Here is a 19,537-nt window from a genome sequence, read left to right as displayed (position 1 = left end):
GGACAAGATCATACACCTGCACAAGGCTGGAATGGGCTACAAAACCATCAGTAAGACGCTGGGCGAGAAGGAGACAACTGTTGGTGCCATAGTAAGAAAATGGAAGAAGTACAAAATGACTGTCAATCGACAAAGATCTGGGGCTCCACGCAAAATCTCACCTCGTGGGGTATCCTTGATCATGAGGAAGGTTAGAAATCAGCCTACAACTACAAGGGGGGAACTTGTCAATGATCTCAAGGCAGCTGGGACCACTGTCACCACGAAAACCATTGGTAACACATTACGACATAACGGATTGCAATCCTGCAGTGCCCGCAAGGTCCCCCTGCTCTGGAAGGCACATGTGACGGCCCGTCTGAAGTTTGCCAGTGAACACCTGGATGATGCCGAGAGTGATTGGGAGAAGGTGCTGTGGTCAGATGAGACAAAAATTGAGCTCTTTGGCATGAACTCAACTCGCCGTGTTTGGAGGAAGAGAAATGCTGCCTATGACCCAAAGAACACCGTCCCCACTGTCAAGCATGGAGGTGGAAATGTTATGTTTTGGGGGTGTTTCTCTGCTAAGGGCACAGGACTACTTCACCGCATCAATGGGAGAATGGATGGGGCCATGTACCGTACAATTCTGAGTGACAACCTCCTTCCCTCCGCCAGGGCCTTAAAAATGGGTCGTGGCTGGGTCTTCCAGCACGACAATGACCCAAAACATACAGCCAAGGCAACAAAGGAGTGGCTCAGGAAGAAGCACATTAGGGTCATGGAGTGGCCTAGCCAGTCACCAGACCTTAATCCCATTGAAAACTTATGGAGGGAGCTGAAGCTGCGAGTTGCCAAGCGACAGCCCAGAACTCTTAATGATTTAGAGATGATCTGCAAAGAGGAGTGGACCAAAATTCCTCCTGACATGTGTGCAAACCTCATCATCAACTACAGAAGACGTCTGACCGCTGTGCTTGCCAACAAGGGTTTTGCCACCAAGTATTAGGTCTTATTTGCCAGAGGGATTAAATACTTATTTCCCTCTGCAGAATGCAAATAAATTCATATACTTTCCACAATGTGATTTTCCGGATTTAATTTGTGATGTGCTATCTCTCACTGTTACCAATAACCTACCCTTCAATTATGGGCTGCTCATGTCTTTGTCAGTGGGCAAACTTACAAAATCAGCAAGGGATCAAATACTTATTTCCCCCACTGTATGTATTCAGTGTAACCATTTCTGGCCTAACCAGTGTAGTCACTAGTGTCCTGGAAGCCCCTTCCCCTGCAACAGCCATTGTATTTACAGTCAGTTGTTTCGAACTCTGTTGGTGTGAGTCTGTGCCAAGAATCTGCCCGGAGGAAGTGATAGCTGGGAGATCCTTCACGTTCGGCTCCGGTGAAGATATCCATTCTCTTAGGCCATCCTTCTGCTCCGCAAACAAAGAGCTTACAGGTCGTGGCGGAGCTGGCCTGAGGGCAGGGTTCAAAGAAACCCCACTTACATCACTGCCAGAGAAACGTCAACCGGCACACCTGAAGAGGTTTGTACCCCTGAACGAGCAGGGATTCCAAATGAGTCCGGAGTAGATTGCCTCAAAGGCTGGGGTCCAGTTGGCAATGGAGGCAACTGCCGAGTCTTCCCTCTCCTTTTTCCCATCATCAGATAGCTAAGGCACCAAATCCAGCAATGGAGCTCCTGCTCAAGCATCTGTTCAGGACACCATCTTGTTGAGTCCCCATTTTTAGATATTATCATTCCAAAAATACATAGCAACTGTATTAGAAGTCCGTTATTAAAAAAAAAAAATCACTACAAAGGAAGTTATTTCCTGAGAATTCCCAAAGAGGTTTCTTCAGGTCTACCCAGTCTCATTGTAGCTACAGGCTTTGGGAGCCATGAACAGCAGCAGAATGTAAGGGGTTAATGTGCTACTAGGAGACAGCTGGAAAATGTTGTGGTTGTGAACTCATGTAGTACAGACAGTGTAAAAATATGATGCTAAACAATATGAATATTTAGTTGCACAAAATTTGGCTCTGCCACTCCAAGAGAATCGAGGCTTGATGAGGAATAAATGGAGAAAGCATGGCTCATTGAATCCTTTCCAACCCATCTTCTTGTGTGTTTGTGTGTGTGCGTGTGTGCATGCATGCGTGTGTATTCTGTGTTGTCTCTATGTGTTTGAACTGGAGGGGAAGAGGAAGATGTTTTGAATGATGCATTGTTTTAGAAATAGTTTAAGTGTGATAATATAGATGCCACTGTTAACACATTTTGATGGATGAAATTTACAATTTAACCATAGGGTGACCAACAGATATTAGCTGGTAGTACACAGGGCAATGATTAATAAATCTATATGATTCAATTATGTTTCACAGTAGAATTTACAAGAAAGAAAGAAATTACAATCTGAGTCACTAAGATGCAGCTTCTCGGGAATAGGGGTGTGGCAGGAATGGGAGGGGGAGGTAGGAAAGGCAAGTAGAGCATGCTTCATGAAATTTATTTCTGATTCCCGTGCGTGTGTGTGTGTCTCTGTGACCAGGCAAGCAGAGGAAAGGAGAGAGTCAGTTTGAAATGAGCAGTCCTTTAACTGCTATATTTCACTATATCAAAGTTTCAATGCCATAGTAGCTGGAACTGCTTCTCCCACTACAATGCACTGGACTAGTTTCTTGAGGAGTTTGTTTCTCTGGAACTCCTATCCCAATCTGATATGTCCCACTTTCAAACTCGATATGTTTTTCAGGTGTTTTTTTTTTTAAACCCTAAAAACAAAATTGGTACAGTTTGGTTAAATTTCAGAACTTATTTTGTCCACAGAAAGACAGACATTCTCCACCCCTTACATATAATTTCTTTCCACTGCATCCACTTCAATGTGAATGGTATTATTTCTTTCCACTGCATCCACTTCAATGTGAATGGTATAATTTCTTTCCACTGCATCCACTTCAATGTGAATGGTATTATTTCTTTCCACTGCATCCACTTCAATGTGAATGGTATTATTTCTTTCTTGTACTGTTTATGCCAAGGCTCCTGACGAAGGCACACCAGCCGAAACATTGCTGTATTGAGTCCTCTGACTGTAGGATTGCAGTACTTCAGATTCAATAAAGAAGCTTTATGTTATTGTGCTTGGACTTCCTCGTTTTTTCAATACCTCACTTTTTGTTTTTGCTTTGCTTGTGTCCATGAGGTTTTTGGTTCTCCTTTGTGTTTGTTTTAAGAATAAAAATGGGGCATGCTTCTTAATCTGACCAATTACAAAAATTAATATGATTGTTGTGGTTATGTATTTTCTGTCAAACAGGACTGTGTGCAAGTCAGCGAGAAGTAACCATAGAAAAAGGACCCCTGTACCGGGTTAAAGGTTACCATATCACTATCTGGTGTAAGGTCAGCGGATACCTGGGGCCCTCTGAGCAGAATTTCCGTTGGTCCGTTTACCTGCCCTTTGCTCCACAAAGGGAGATTCAGATCATCAGCACTCAGGGATCCAATGTCACCTTTACCTATTTCATGTATGAGTCTCGGGTCAAGAACAAAGAGATTTATATAGAAAGGCTGAAAGGCGACTCTGTGTTATTCCACATTGCCAGCCTCCTGGAAGAAGACACAGGGGAGTATGAGTGCCATACTCCCAATACAGATGGAAGATGGTTGGGAAGATACAATGACAAAATGAACCTTTTAGGTAAGTATAAATTACATCTCAGAGTTCTAGTTAATTTGTATATTGGGGTACATCAAGGGGGTGGAGGGGAAATTTGCATGCTTAAAAGAAATGAATGGTTCAAAATGCTTTACTTGATATTCTGTCATCCTATATAATAATTCTCACCTCCAACATTCTGAGGCCGCCTGAAACCGTGGATCCCTTGGAGGTGGTCTGGAGTTGGAGTAGGTAATAGTGACGTCACACAACCCACACCAGATTGGCCAGTAGAAGGGAGAGGGGCGGAGCCATGATACAGGGAGCAGCGAATCAGCACAACATGGGGAATGCACAGCAGCAGGAACAGAAGCCTCTCTCACACAGTCACTCTCACATACACTCTCTCAAACATACACACTCAGAGGAAAACCTTGCTAGCGCCCGTTTCCTTTCAAACAGAAACGGGCCTTTTTTACTAGTTTTATTATAAACCATAGAAGTCTTAATATGAATTCCACCTAGGATTTTTTAGTGAGTGGCTGGCAGCAGGTTTTCTTTGTATTCTGTCCGATTGGGGCTTTCCTCATATACTCCCAAGCTTACTGTCACTTAGTCTTAGCTCCCTATGCTTCCCAATCCACAGTATGGCCAAGTTTTAGGTCATTAGGATACAGTTTGTGGATCATGTTTTTAGAAACTAAGTTTCCTGGGTCTAACGTCCTAAAAGGCAGGTTTATATTCACCTCCACAAACTGAAATCCTCTTTCTGTCTTCCTCTTCCCCCATGGAGTTTAAGTCCTATAATAATCTCATGTGTTGGAGAGGGAAAATTTTAGGTACTGCCAGAGTAGTGGAATTTGCCAGTATTTATATGCTTTTTGTGTTGGAGAGGGAAGAAGTTAGGTATAACCAGAGTAGTGGCATTTGCCACTATTTACATGTTATAAAGAGTTGTCCCTCTCTTTGATGAAGGTTTTAGTTCTCTATCAAGCTCATTTTCAAAGCACTTAGCCTCCCAAAGTTCCATAGAAACCTATGGAACTTAGCCTCCCAAAGTGCTTTGAAAATATGCCTCTATGTATCTCAGTGATTTATATTATGGATGTAGTGGGACCCTTGATGGCCTGTGTATTGGACAGTTCCAAAGGCAACAGGAATTGAAGGTGGAGACCTCTTCCTACTTTCTTTTGATGGTCCTGAATCGGGGGGGGGGGGGGGGGGGGGGGGGGGGGGGGGGGGGGGGGAGGAAGACTGGCTTCAGGGCACTACTTCTATGCACAATTTATTTACTCATCACTCAACTGCTTTCCACTAGTAGACAATACACAGGGGTCGATATTTAGCAGGACTTATCTGGATAAGAGCAGTTTCTACCTGGGTAAGTCTCGCTTACTGGGTTCATACCCACATTTTCAGCAGCACTATCTGGATAATTCTGTTGAAAATCCTAAGTGCCTTGGCACTGTCTGGGTAGTGTTGGGACAGTCTGGGGATTGAACTTAGACAGAGCCAGGAGTTACCTGGTTAGCGGTGATATTCAGTCTGCTAACTGGGAGCAGCACAAAGGCTGTCCTAACTTTAACTGAGTAGATATGTGGTACTGGTCTGAATATCAGTGGTGCTCATATAAGTGCTGGCAGCCACTTTATACCCAGATATTCAGTGTCAGTATCTGAGTATGGCCCTAGCTCTAAATATTTGAGCATAAAAAACTTGACTGCTATGGGCTGAATATTCCCCTCCATAATTTCCTGGGTGTATTCATCTACTGAGCTTTACAGATATACAAAAATGAAACCCACAGAAAAACACAAAAAGTGACACGGGGTACTTTATTTAGCTTTTTCTTTATTCTCATCAACTGGTTTGGACAACTCTTCTTTTCTTCCTCTAGCTCCGTGGGATCCTCCATCAGGATCCTCCCATATTTCACCACCTCTTTAGCAGGCTGCGCCTCCTGCAAAGGACAGTTCCAAAAACCACACAACACACTCCCACGCATCTCCTAGTGGCCCCGACAGATGGCAGGTGAGACACGCCTGGGAGAACGGGGCTAACTAGAGTGTCTGAGAGTATCCCAGTTATGTGTCTCTTGTGCGAGTAGGTGAAAAGAAAATGAGCACTTGTGTGTGTAAGCATCCTACGCACTATTCTATAAGGATGTCTGTGAGTGTTATGGCTTCTAACTGCAAGGGGGGCACATGCATGTGGGTGGAGCATAGGCGGGACATGAGCAACGCTTCTAGTTATGCACATGGGGGGAATTCTCTAAATAGCGTTCAGATTTCAACACCGGAAAAAAATCAGTGCGAAGCGTGATTCTGTAAAGGGCGCATGCCCTTTATAGAATTGTGCTTAGCACTGATTGCGCAGCTAGATGCGCATGCAGATTTTAATGAGGGCCAGATTAACTAAACTTAACGAGCCATTAACGAGCAAGTAGTAAACCCTAGCATGCACTAAAGACTTTTTTCCGACGACGGTAGCAGCTAACGAAAACAGAATGCAGATGAGCAAATTGTGCAGAAACCCTATTGTAATGAGATGCACTAACCTTTTCCGATTGCCTTAACGGTGGAATATGCCAAAAAATCTAACGAGAGGTCTTACCTCTTGTTGGGGCTGCGCTGGATTGAAAAACTGATATAAAAGTAACAACAACAACAAAAAATTGCTCCACTTCAAAAAAGCCTTCCATTTTGGCCGTTTTTAAATCAGCTGATATTGGAGAGTGCAGTTGAAAGCGTCCATCACAAAAAAAGCCTTCCATTTCAGCCGGTTTTCAATCGGCTGATATCAGAAAGTGCAGTTGAAAGCGTCCATCACAAAAATAGCCTTCCATTTTGGCCATTATTCACACCCAAAAAATAAAAACATCCTTTTTGGCCGTGCTTCACTCAGTTGAGAGACCTGGAAGTCTCCGAGCCAATCACAGCGCGTTTAGAGCTGTGCCCACAGCGCATTTAGGTGCGCACAGTTTCACCAAGTCTATGGCTGATGTAATTGCGGGTGCTTAAAATTTAAGTGTGATGATACTGGGTTATGTTAGTATTCTCTAACAACATCTTGGTGCACAGCTATGGTTACAAAATAGGCCACACAGCATCAGGGTACCTGGAAGGGGGTTCCCAGTTATAGAAATGCTCCCACGATGTCCAGTTATGGGTTTTACAGGATCATTATTGGAGATAGTCATGAATGTAGAGTTTAATTATTAAATCTTTGGGGGAGAGGGGCAGGCTAGGACCCTGAAAGGTAATTGAGAAAGGATACAAATCTGAAGGTTTGCCTATTTATTTATTTCCAAGCCATTCTATACTTCTCTAATTGATGGGCAGAGCAGAGCGGTGTACAAGCTACATAAGGAAACAAGAAATGAACTCCATTAAAATATAGGAAAGCAAACAATCGCACCAAGGGGGAAAATAAGAGAGGGAAAGAAATGGAGAGGAGAAAAGAGGGTAGGCAGCCAACGCAAATACAGCTGGTAAATTCAATCACACTGTTTGTCCATAAGCTATATGAAAAAGCCAAGGTTTTTCTATCTTAAAATCCTGAAAGAGAGATTACTACGGAGGGTTAGAGGGAGATTATTCCAAGTATGGGGTGCTAGAAAGAAAAATGCACTATGTAGGCAAATCTCCGGCTGGGCAGAACTAAATGGTGGTCGTTTAGGAAGAATATAGACCTAACAGGACAGTAAAGGATAGTAAGCGAGGAAAGGTAATCCGGAGTACCTAATCTTAGGACCTTGAAAGTGAGAATAGCAATCTTGTATGTGGTTCGATGGGGAAACCAATGATATTGTTTCAGTAAAGGCGTGGTGTGTTCTATGTGGTGGGCATGGCACAGTAACCTAATAGCTGTATTTTGCAGAGTTTGGAGTTTCTTCAATGAAGTCGAGGTAGACCAACGTGACTAATGCCCTTGCACCAGCCCTGCCACCTCAGCATACAAAAACCTGATGTGCTCTGACATGTTCCCTGTGTTTTGAAATAAAATATTTTAATCATTCCACTGCTTCTAGGCATACAAAGACTAGGGGACACCCATAAATTTACATGGTAATACTTTTAAAACAAATAAGAGAAAATGTTTTGTTTTTTTCAGTCAATGAATAGTAAAGCTCTGAAACTCGTTGCCGGAGGATGTGGTAACAGCAGTTGGTGTATCTGGGTTTAAAAAAAGGTTTGGACAAGTCCCTGAAGAAAAAGTCCATAATTGCTATTAAGATAGACATGGAGGAAGCGACTAATTATCCCTTGCCATCTTTGGGAATCTGCCAGGTTCTTATGTCCTGGATTGGCCATTGTTGTAAGCAGGATACTGGGATAGCTGGACCTTTAGTCTGACCTGGAATGACAATTCTTATGTTCTTATGCTCCAGTTCAGTATCTTTCTCCAGAGAGCAGAGACCTTTAATGTTTTATATTTCCTCCCTAAATAAGTCACCCTTCTAGTTGGTTTGACATATAAAGGAAGTACAGTACTGTAGATTATTAAAAGTAGCCTGTTAGTGACTGATTATACTTGGCTTGTTTCTAACTCAGTGATTCCAGACACCTTGATGGCCACCATGGCACCTCAGACCTTTCAAAAGATGGAAGGAGACCCCTTAGAGCTGACGTGTGAGGCATCTACAACAACTTTCCAGCACACCCATCTCTCTCTGACGTGGTACCTCCAGTCAGGTGGAAACAGCACAGAGATCCTTTCTCTCACCAAGGATTTGGTGCTGAAGCCAGGAGCCTTATACACCCAGAGGTTTTCTTCAGGTGACGTTCAACTGGACAAGATTGGGCTGACATTCTACAAGCTGTCCATCAGCAAGCTGCAGCCCTCAGATCAGGGTCACTTTTACTGCAAGGCCGTGGAGTGGATCCAGGATCCAGACAGGACCTGGAAAGACATTGCCAGGAAAGAAACCAGCAAAGCAGAAGTTATAGTAACAAGCATTGGTAAGCTGACAAAACCTCTACACAATCTGATCCTGCACAATTTCCTCCATTCAACAGGCTCACATGGCACCACTGCATATAGAATGTCAGGAGACGATATAGAAATTGGCTTTGTTTGTTGTTCATTTGCAAAACTGTATTGTTTATAGGAGTGGAGGAGTGGTCTACTGATTAGATTGTAATGGTTAGAGCAGAGGGCTGAGAACCACAGAAACCAGAGTGCAGTATCACTGGTACTCCTTGTGATACTGAGCAAGTCTCTTAGGGATAAATTCAAGAAAGTGTGTCAAAAATCAGGCACTAAGCGCAAATTTTATAACAGGAATTGCGCATGAAATTGTTGTCATAGAGTACAGCATAAGTTGGCATGTGCATGCTTAACTTTAGACATGAGCACTTACACCCTGTCAAGGGGTGGTGTTAATGAAGTTGGCAATTGCACGTGTAATAGCATTCTATAACTTATGCATGCTACTGTAAGACACACCCCTGATCCGCCCATGTACACACCCCTTTTGTAGTTGCGCACTATAGAATTTAGGCACTAACCAGCCAATATTCAAAATGATTTAGCCGTCCGTTGACCGGTTAAATTGCTTGGTCAGGGCTAGCCATTAATTTTCAGTGGCACTTAACTGGCTAAGTGCCGCTGAAATTTGTGGTTAGCGCCCAACTCAAAGTCAGCTATGTTGGGAGGGGGGGAGGGGGGTAGAGTTAGCACTTGGACGCTTGTGCCGATATTTAGCCCTTAAGGACCATTTTTTATATAAGCCACCTAAAAAATCGGTGCAGTAAACGTTTCCGTCTAAGCGTATTCTATAAACGGCACCTAGATTTATGCGTGGCATATTGAATATGCTTAGTTGATATCCCAGCGCCAAAAACTATGGACATCCATTTACAACAATGAAAATGTGGCATAAATCTCTGTGTGTAGATTGTAAATTTGGAAATGCCCACAAAATGCCCGTGTCCCTGCCCATAACCTTGCCCCTTTTGAACTGCGCACATTAGAATTTAGGCGCAGTTCATCACAGAATATGCTTAGAGAGTTGTGCTTGCAAATTCTAATTATTGCCAATTAGTGCTCATTATTGTTAAGAGCTGTTAAAAACGCTGATTGGCTTATTAAGCCAATTAAGTTACGCATGTTGTTATAGAATAAGCCCAGATGGGGGGGGGGGGGGGGGTATGCAGTTTGGCGTTGGGGTAGTGATTTCCGGGGAGGGGGTGTTGCCTGCCATACACTGTTCTTTTCAGGAGGGAGGACCTTTTTCTCCTCAATGCCTATGTTTTAAATCTAGGTCTGATGGCATTCAGTGGTGAAGTGTATCTGTAAAGCACAATTCACTGGAAAGCAAGATCATAAAGCAGTGGGAAAACTGAAGAAAAACCATGGACTTAAGGGTTAGCAGCAGCGGGGGAGGAGGAACCAAAATCGGCAATATTCGTCCTCTCCCCCCAAGCTCTGTAGCTGCTGATGCTGTTTATTTATTTATTTAAAATTTTATATACCGCATAATCCCAATGTTCTCAGTGGTTTACAATTGAAACATACATAAAATCAACAAAAACACTGTGTTGAGCAAAATATCTGTGGTACCACCTTATTCCGCTGCCTATGAGCAGAAAGCATTGGGAGCAGCTCTATAGCTTTCGCCTCCATTTAGATGTCCCCCCCCCCCCCCCCCCAGTACCTTAAAATCACCTCCGCTCCAGTCTTTGCCTAGGCAGCGGCACTCAGGTTGCTTGCGGCCTACACCAGGACTTTCTCTCTGAACCATCCCACCCCTTCTGAAGTAGCTTCCTGTTTTGTGAAGGGCGGGATGGTTCAAAGAGAAAGTCCTGATGGAGGCCGCAGGCAGCCTATGAGTGCTGCTACCCGGATGGCGATGATTTTAAGGCATGGGCCGGGGAGCGGGGGGCTGGGTCTGACTAGGGGGTGCATACACAACACATGCACTTTGAATAAATATGCCACTGGGCAGGGACACGTGTAACACAGTATTCTGTAAGTTATTTGATTAAGTGGGAGCCCTGCCTATATCCCACCCTTACTTCACCAGTGTGTAAATCTCCTCTTGCAAATATGTGATATGCAAGATACCTTATATACTTGACTATAAGTCAAGACTTTTTGACTAAAAAATGCCTTTAAAAAACAGGGTCATCTTACCTATGAGGCTGAAAATATTAAGCACCCCACAAACCCCATCAGCAGCATGATCCAATGTCTTTTTCCCCACCATTCTGCAGGTTCAGCGTCTCAATCTCCACTCCCCTCGCTGTATACCTTCAAAAGTATCTTCTATTAAGCCACGGCAGTGCAGCGATCCTTCTAGGCTGCCTGAGGCCTGCTCCACAACAATCTATCTGATCCATCCTGCCCCTGCAGAAATAGGAAGTTGAGTTAGAGGGAGCAGGATGGATCAGAGAGACCATAATATCACCTTGGTTGAACCCTAAACAGGTAGATATGGGAGGGGGAATCCCATGGGTGAAGCCATTAGGCAAAAAGAAAAAGTCTTATGTAGTGTAGTGATACTTATTCACATTAAAGTGTACTGAATGAATCCAGACATATATGTCCACAATAGTGGGAGGAGTAATAAGGGGATCCTGGGACCACTATATTCTAGATACACATTCAGCGTTTCGGATGAAGGATACGGGGATAAGGACTTGGTGTCGAAAAGTATGTTTAGTGGCCAAGAAATCTATATTACAACACTGGGTCTCCCCGGATCCCCCGGCCTACTGGCAATGGAGGAATCAAATTCATTTGCTAGCCACATGGGAGGCCAGAGAGGCGCGGGGATCCCCTAAGAAGAAAAAGGCCTTTATGCAAACTTGGAATGGGTACATAGATACGTTGAGCCCGCGAGGCCGCAGTCTGTTCTTGAATTTGACATGTTAGACACAAGGTTATATATTTGTACCTATAGTTCTTCTTTGATGTAGAGTGGTGATCAAGCTTCCTTGTCTTGCCCTCTTTTTTGGGGGGGGGGAGGGGGGGGAGGGGGAGGGAAGGGGAGAGACACCAACCGAACCTATAAGAACACAGGGCTCGATTGGGAGATACTTGGGGGGGTTGGGAGGGAGGTGGGGAGAAAATGTTTAAAAGTTTGATGATGGATGTTATCACTGTTTTGTAAGATTGGAAGTATTTGGGGCAACATGTTGTGGACCCCTGATTATGGTTGTGATAATATGTGTATATTATCAATAAAAAATGTTGAAACATAAAGTGTACTGAATGTAGCAATTGTTCTGTTTCGTTAACCAAGCATAAAACATTTGGAGAGCACCCAGCTTTGCCATCTAAAACATACCTTGCCTTTGTTTCTATTTTCTGTTGCCAGGCAGAGATTTTGAAGTGAACACTGATGCTGGTAAAAATGATCTTACCATCGGAAAGCCTTTCAATGTCACTTGCTCACTAAAAGCCCAAAACCTAGCTGCTCGCTTCTTCCAGGTAGCCTGGCAGCGGAATAACTCTGAAATTGCTCGAGTTGATGCTCACGGGGTGCCCATCTTAATCAACACTGAATATGGCATGAGAGAGAGCCTGGGAGAACTTAATGTTGCCAGGAAAAGCAAAGAAGATTATGTCTTAAAAATCCAGCACGTGGGGCTCTCAGATGAAGGCATTTACCATTGTGAAGTGTCTGAGATGGCGAGGACAGACATGGGATTCACGGCTGTTCAAAGCAAGCGATCACCGAATGTTTCCTTGAATATTAAATTTCTAGGTTAGTATCTGCCTAAAGGTAAATTTCAGAAATGCTCTGGGAATCTTGCTGGTTAGACAACAATTCTCATTGGGCATTGAAAAGAAGGATTATGCTGAGGAGTTTTGTAATCAAATAATATTTCCTCCTTAGTTTTTCCATAAGCTTCTGAACCTTAAAAAATATCACTTTAGTGCCTTACATTTCAAAGGCAGTATTTCATGTGGTTAATTAGCCATTATTTAGTTATTCATGCCTGGATGCTTCTCCTGGTTCTTTGCATTTCCCCACCTTAAGAGGAACATTCCCCAGCTAGGCCTACAGCATTACAGACCTTCTCTCGCAACTACCACATGTTCTCTGTCCTCTCCTCACCCTCTCTTTTTGTTTCCTCCCTTTCTTACCTCTATAATGTTGTCAATGTAGTGACAGGTCTTGGTAAGCGACCACTGACCTACCTTCTCTTTAGAGCTTGGTACCCCCAAACCCCACCTATAGGTGACACTGTTGTGCAATAGCTGAGATTCCCTCCATCCCTCCTCATATAGTGTCCCATCTTCACCTTGTGAGATTGAAGGAGGAGCTGGGAACACTTAACTTTTTTAGGCAGCCTTCCCAAACTCTGCCACCCTAAGGGCCATAAGCCATGTCTAGGAATCTAATATTTGTCTCATGTGTGGCAATACATAGACAGTATTTTCACCGTGACAGTTTTCTCGCATATGTTGGCAAAGTTGAAGGATGTCTATAAGGGAGATATGAAACTTCTGTAGAGCCTATTAAAAAAATCTGTTTCTATTCACAGACAGCAACTTGAAAGTGTCGCTTAGCAGCAGCAGCTCGCAAATAATTGAGGGAGAATCTTTAACTTTTCAATGTGATGCAAGTGACACCTCCAAAACCCTGTCTGTGAGCTGGTATCGCACTAGAGGCCAAGAGCAACGGGAAATGATAGCAAGCATTGAGCAAGATGGCTCGCAGAAGCTGGGCTCCATCTATCAGCAGCGCCGTAACTATGGTAATGTTGCAGTGGAGAAGATGAGCGCAAGAACATTTACCCTTGGGATCTACAACACTCTTCTGACAGATGGAGGAAGCTACACATGCCAAGTGACAGAGTGGACCTCAGAGGCAGGTGGCAGCTGGAGAAAAGTGAATGATCAGTTTGAGGAGATGTCAATAAGGGTTGTTCCTCTGAGTAAGTAGAATAAAAAAAAATTTTTCGTCCCCATTTTAATTAGAACTTTGTGATATAAGAAACCTTCTGGTTTGGTTCTTCACAAAATACTCTGTTTAGGACTCATTTGATAGCTTATAAACTAGATATAATGCCTCCCTTTTCGTTTCACTTTTGTATTGAATGTAATGCTAGAAAAGGAAACAAGTTGAAAACTCTAAATAGCAAAGTCCTTGATTTGACAGGAACACTGGTTTTCAACCCTCTCCTGGAGACATACTCCAGGCTGGTTCAAGACTATTAGGTACCCTAAGCAAATCTTCAGCTTTGTGACCCCTCCCTTTAAATAACCTTCAGATCCCTAGATTCCTCCAAGATTAGGGTTTGCAGAGAAAAAAAAGAGGGCACAAATAATATTTGCCCTGCCCCCTTCCCCAGCCCCCCGCTACGTTCCTGCTGCGCCACACCCCATCGCACAGTCAACTTGCCCCCCCCCCCCCCCAAGAGCTGCATGTCCCTCTTTCCCTCCCATCCATGAGCAGCATGCCCCCCTCTCCATCCCCTTCTATCCATGTGCTGTATTTCCCCTTTTTCCCTTCTCCCACTCCATGTATGTCTCCATCATCATCAATCTTTTTTCAAGCCCCCCCTCCCTCCACCCACACTCCATCCACCTTTTCACAGTCCTCTCTCTCCCTCCCTCCCTCCACTCACACACCCACATGACTCCATCCATCCACCCACCTCCTCTCCCACCCTGAGTCAGGCCAGGGTGACCTCCCCAAACCTACCTTGATGCGCCCTGGTGGTCTAGTGGCCTCTTTGGGGCAGGAAAGAACCCCACTGACCGCTGACCTCCTCGCTTCTGTTGTTGCTTCATGGCTGCCGAGACTTCAAGCAGTAGCCTGGAAAGACTTCCTCGGAAGTCACAGAAGCCATTTTGAAGAAGCAGCGGCAGTGAGGAGGTCACTGGCAGCGGGCAGGAAAGATTGGGGCTCTTTCCTGCCCCGAAGAGGCCACTAGACAACCAGGGCGCATTACGGTATGTTCAGGGAGGGTACCCTGAGCCTCGGGGGGAGGGGGGGTGAGCCCACTAGCCAGTCAGCCAGCCCACCCGCAAATCCGGACATTTGGGCTGGCTGGAAAACACCTCCCGGATGTATAATAACCCTATCTAAGATTAAACTCAATAATCAAGATCATCCCAATACCAACCTTCCAAAGTAATCCTGTAAAAATGTATAGTTGAACATCACCATTACTGGGCCCATATTCAGTGGGATTTAACCAGGTAAGAGAGGCTGCTACCTGGATAAGTTCCACTGACTGGGCCATACCTGGATTTTCAGTGGCACTTACCTGAAGATTGCCCCTGAATGTCCGGTAGACTGCTTTGGCAATGTCCAGTAAGTGCCAGGGTGGTCCAAGGATGAGATAGGGGGAGTCACGGCAAACCCAGAAGTTATCATGTCATCACTGATATTCAATGCCAGTCCCCTGATAACTGATCAGGTATGTTGGACTGTATAACTTGCAGTCCTAACTATGCACACTAGGGCCCCTTTTGCAAAGCTGCAGCAAAAGGGACCCTGCGGTGTGTGTGGATTTCTACACACCGAGGCCCCTTTTACTGCAGTGAGATTTAAAAAAAAAAAAAAAAAAGGAAATGGCTGTGTGGTAAGCACAAACTTGCCACATGGCCATTTCTTGGGGAAGCCCTTACGGCCTCCTATTTAGGCAGTAAGGGCTCCCGCGCTAACCCTGTGGTAAAAATAAAAAATATTTCCAGTTGTGTCAGAAATGGCATGCATTTGGGGGCGGAACTTCCACCGGCTCCCGTGGTGTACTGGTGGTAGTGCTGTTGGCGTGCACCAACGCCTCGGTAGCTCTACCGGGGTATTGTAAAAGGGTCCCTTAGTTATTCAGATATCACCTGTAGCTAATTTCTGGGCGCTGCCAAACAACCAAATAGTGCTGGTACCCAGATAAGGGCTGGCACCAAATATCCAGGTCTGATTCAGTCAGCGGCAGCCAGCATTTAAAAATACCAAGTGATGCCAGCTGAACGTTGACTGCCATACTTTTAATATTAAACTTTGTTTTATGTAGATGGATAGACAGACAGATAGACTTTTATGGATGCATTCCTCCAGGCAATAAAATTTCCCCATTGTGTATGTGCTTACATTCATACATACACAAACACCCAGATCTTTGGCAGAGCAAACATATAATAATTTATCATGTCTCCCCATTGAGCATTTGCACTGTTCTGCATTGTGTCAATAATTTGTGAGAGGCATGACAGAGACTAGAGAAAAAAATGTCAGGATTTACTGTCATACAGGCAGGAGCCTGTGGAACTGTGCAGCCTCTTTCCTGTGACAACATATAAGAATAGCTTAAGGAGTAGGGTATGTGTAGCAAAACCTTGGGAAAAATAGAGGGCCTGAACCCCCATACAAGAGGCAAAGGATGAAGACGTTTGTGTAATAGAGTCAGAAAAGTACTTAGAAATTGTTTCTGTTTTAAATGTTGTCAATAGAATACCCAACATAAATCTAATTGATGATCTCCTTTTGGACAGGTTTGGGCCTACAAGTGACTTTAATAAGCCGCACACCAGTGGTCCTAGTCGGAAATCACTTTGACCTAACGTGCTTAGTATCTGCTAGTTACAGCTTGGATGGGGTGCCGATGTCCATAACTTGGCAGTTTTTGCCAAGTGGGATTGCAGGGGATTATTTCCAAACACTGGTTCAGATTTCCCACAATGGCACCATTGAATGGAGTAGGAAGTACCAGCACTTCCAAACAAGGACCATGGTGACAAAATCCAGATTGAGGATCCACAGAGCCACCAGGAAGGAGATGGCAAGATATAGGTGTGAAGTGGAAATATTGAGAAAGGACCCAGAAAACAAATGGATGACAGGAGCCACTGCCACATCCAGTTCTTTGATGATAGAGGTTAAACCACAAGGTAAGCTCATTTTCAGACAGAGAAACAAAGCAAAAATGAGATGAGTTCAATTGCCAGACGTGTCTGTATCTTCATTCCCTGTGGTTTCCTGTTCAGTGCTCAACAGGAAATGCATCTAGTTGTAAAACCACATACATAGCTCATCTTGAAGTAAAAAAAAAAAAAAAAAGGATGTATCTTAGCAGTGGCGTAGGAAGTGGGGGGCAGTGAGGCGGTCCGCCCCGGGTGCACGGCGCTGGGGGGGGGGGTGTAGTCTCCGTTGGTTCCTTGCTCCCTCTGCCCCGGAACAGGTTACTTCCTGTTCCGAGGCAGAGAGAGCAAGGAACCAATGGAGCCGACGCAGCTCCCAGCGACGTGGACTCGGGTGCGGATCGGCCCTCCCGCCCGCCCCTCGCTTCTAAACGAAGTAAGAATGCGCTCCGAGGGGGGGGGGGCGCCGTGCTGCACCCGGGGGGGGGGGGGGTGCGCAGCGGCAACCCGCCCCGGGTGTCAGCCGCCCTCACTACGGCACTGTATCTTAGAAAACAGGTCTGACAAACTGAGCAAGCAGATTGGTCAACTCATGGATTTTAAACATAACTGGACACTATAGAGGTGGTGGCAGTGCTACATTCCAGTGGCATACCGAGGGCGGGGCAGTGGGGGGTGGTCCACCCTGGGTACACGCTGCAGGAGGGGTGCAGGGAGCAGCCACTCGGCTGTCGGCTGTGCCGGTTCTCTGCGCCCTCTGCTGTTACTTCCTATTCCAGGGCAGAGGGCGCAGGGAACCGGCAGAGCCAACAGCCATGTGGCTGCTCCCAGTACCCCAGCAGGTAAGAAGAATGCACCCGGGGGGGGGGGGGGGGGGGGGGGAACAATGCTACACCCAGGGAGTGTCATGCTGCACCCGGGGGGTACATGGCGTCGATCTGCCCCGGATGGCAGCCGACCAAGGAACACCACTGCTGCACTCAGACCATAGAGATGGAGGATGGGGGTGGGGAAAGGAGCATTCCTACTGCAGGGGTAACCCCTAGCATCATTGGAGTGTGAAGGGTTAAATATTGGAAGGCATGGCTTTTTGCCAGTTCTTGGTGCCCAAATAGGATAAAGTTTGCCCTGTCAGTTTTTCTAGAGAGAATGATGGGAAAGGAAAACACAAAGAATAGAAGTAGTAAACATGTATGTAAATGTTAGAGTTTCAGAATCTAGATAGCTGTAATTTGCCATTCTTACTTCACCTTCCTAAAATAGATAATACATAGATGATGCTGGCAGGGATCTTAAATATGTTATTGTAAAACTACTATAGATGGCATTAAAATATACTATTCAGTATATGTCCTATTAATAGGATATAAGGAACAAACCATGAGTATAAAGCTTCCAAAACTTGCCTTTATTGCCAGAGCGGATTAACCCTTTAGGGGCCCTAGACAAATGAACATGTTGGGCCACCACCATGTAGATACATCTTTAAACCCCCACAAAAGTGTGAAACACCAGTATTTCAGCCTCTACTAATTACATCATTAATGTGGGGGTTTCAAAATATCTCAGACCCCAGGAAACATTCTCTTTCTCTATTCCCAGAACCCAGCAAGCATGTTCATCCCTTCCCCCAGACCCCAGCGAGAACTCTCCCTCTTCCCCGTCCCCATTCTAGCAAGGTCTCTACTCCACCTCTCCAACCCCACCAAGCAATCTCCCCTGCTTCAAAAACTCCCATCGCCAATTTGGCTGGTCACTGATTCTGGAGCCTTCAGGGGCTGTGAATTTGGTATGAGGGCTGAAGACTCCAGTAGGCCAGTGGGAATCTGAAGAACACCAGGTAGCTGTGGGGCTAATGATATCACTTCTTTTCAGATGCTGGCCTGACTCCACGGAGGATGCCAAATCACAGCACCAAAAGAAGGGGGGAAGAAAAATCTCCACAAGAAAATCCAAATGGGAAAAACAGTGGAGAATACCACACAAAACACACTATCTAGGGGCTCCAAAAATAAAATGGTCTTTATTTAAAATAATCTCTTCATAGGGCTCGACAGAAACCGTGTTTTGACACCGTTGCCTGCATCAGGAGTCTATATTAATCTCTATTACCTAAAACCAATAAATTTAAGCAATAGACTATAGATACCAACTGAGTACAACTCTCAAAGCTGTTAAATGTGAACTCGTAATCAACGCTGAAACATCAACAAAGTATTTGTTGACATTTCAGTGTTGATTACGAGTTCACATTTAACAGCTCTGGGAGTTGTACTCAGTTAGTATCTATGGTCTGTTGCTTATATTTATTGGTTTAAGATGACTGATATTAATATGGACTATGAATTCACAGCCCCAGATAGACAAAAGAGGCTTTAGGATTATCATTATTGTAGAAACTGATTAAAGCCACAAGGCCATGTTTTAAGATTTAAAAGCGGCCTCAAAAAGGTGAATTTTAAGGCAGGATCTGAATGACAATAAGTCTCTCTGCTTTCTAAACGTCTATATAAGAAAATCTGTCAGGGGCCAATACTCAAAGGTTCTCAGTAGAATCACATTCTACTACAAACCTAGCACAGCAAAACTGACATGGCATGCTCAGAATAATGAGCATGCAAATTAATGCCACGTTAAAATCTCAGTATTAATTAGCTGCTTACTATTCTGTTCTAATTTTTCTATCAGTGCCTGAGTGCTGATTGGGTCAGGCACTGACAGGAAAGTTGAAGTTTCTTAAAAAAAAAAAAAAATCATGCTGCAGTGTCCTTTATCCCAACCCCTTCCCTATTAATATGTTAAAGAAAAAAACTTGGCCCGGCCGAGCAACATTGGGCAGAACTCCCCTGACCTGTAAAAAGAAATCCCTGGTGGTCCGGTGGATCCCTCCCAGCCCTCTTACAAAGGCCCTGGTGGTCCAGTGGACCCCGACCCCCCTCCCTCCAAACACTTTGAAAATGGCCTGGTGTTCCAGTGGTATCCCAGCCAGGCCAGAACCCCCTCCCCCCCAAACCTCTCCTGCTTTGGGCGTGTCATGAAAATGACAGCACCCCGCCCTATCTGGT

General features: G+C 44.8%; 1 protein-coding gene across 1 annotated transcript in view; it reads left to right on the top strand.

Annotated features, from left to right (window-relative positions):
* Nucleotides 1-19,537, top strand: part of CD101 (CD101 molecule) — a 57,336-nt gene that overhangs the window by 5,153 nt on the left and 32,646 nt on the right. The window contains exons 2-6 of the mRNA XM_030204033.1: nt 3,309-3,692; nt 8,204-8,611; nt 11,974-12,363; nt 13,148-13,540; nt 16,107-16,502. Of these exons, the coding sequence (XP_030059893.1) occupies nt 3,309-3,692; nt 8,204-8,611; nt 11,974-12,363; nt 13,148-13,540; nt 16,107-16,502 (1,971 nt within the window). The remainder of the gene's footprint in view (nt 1-3,308; nt 3,693-8,203; nt 8,612-11,973; nt 12,364-13,147; nt 13,541-16,106; nt 16,503-19,537) is intronic.

The sequence above is a fragment of the Microcaecilia unicolor genome, chromosome 5, assembly GCF_901765095.1.
Source record: "Microcaecilia unicolor chromosome 5, aMicUni1.1, whole genome shotgun sequence".
Taxonomy (NCBI): domain Eukaryota; kingdom Metazoa; phylum Chordata; class Amphibia; order Gymnophiona; family Siphonopidae; genus Microcaecilia; species Microcaecilia unicolor.
This window is presented reverse-complemented; position numbering and strand designations above follow the sequence as displayed.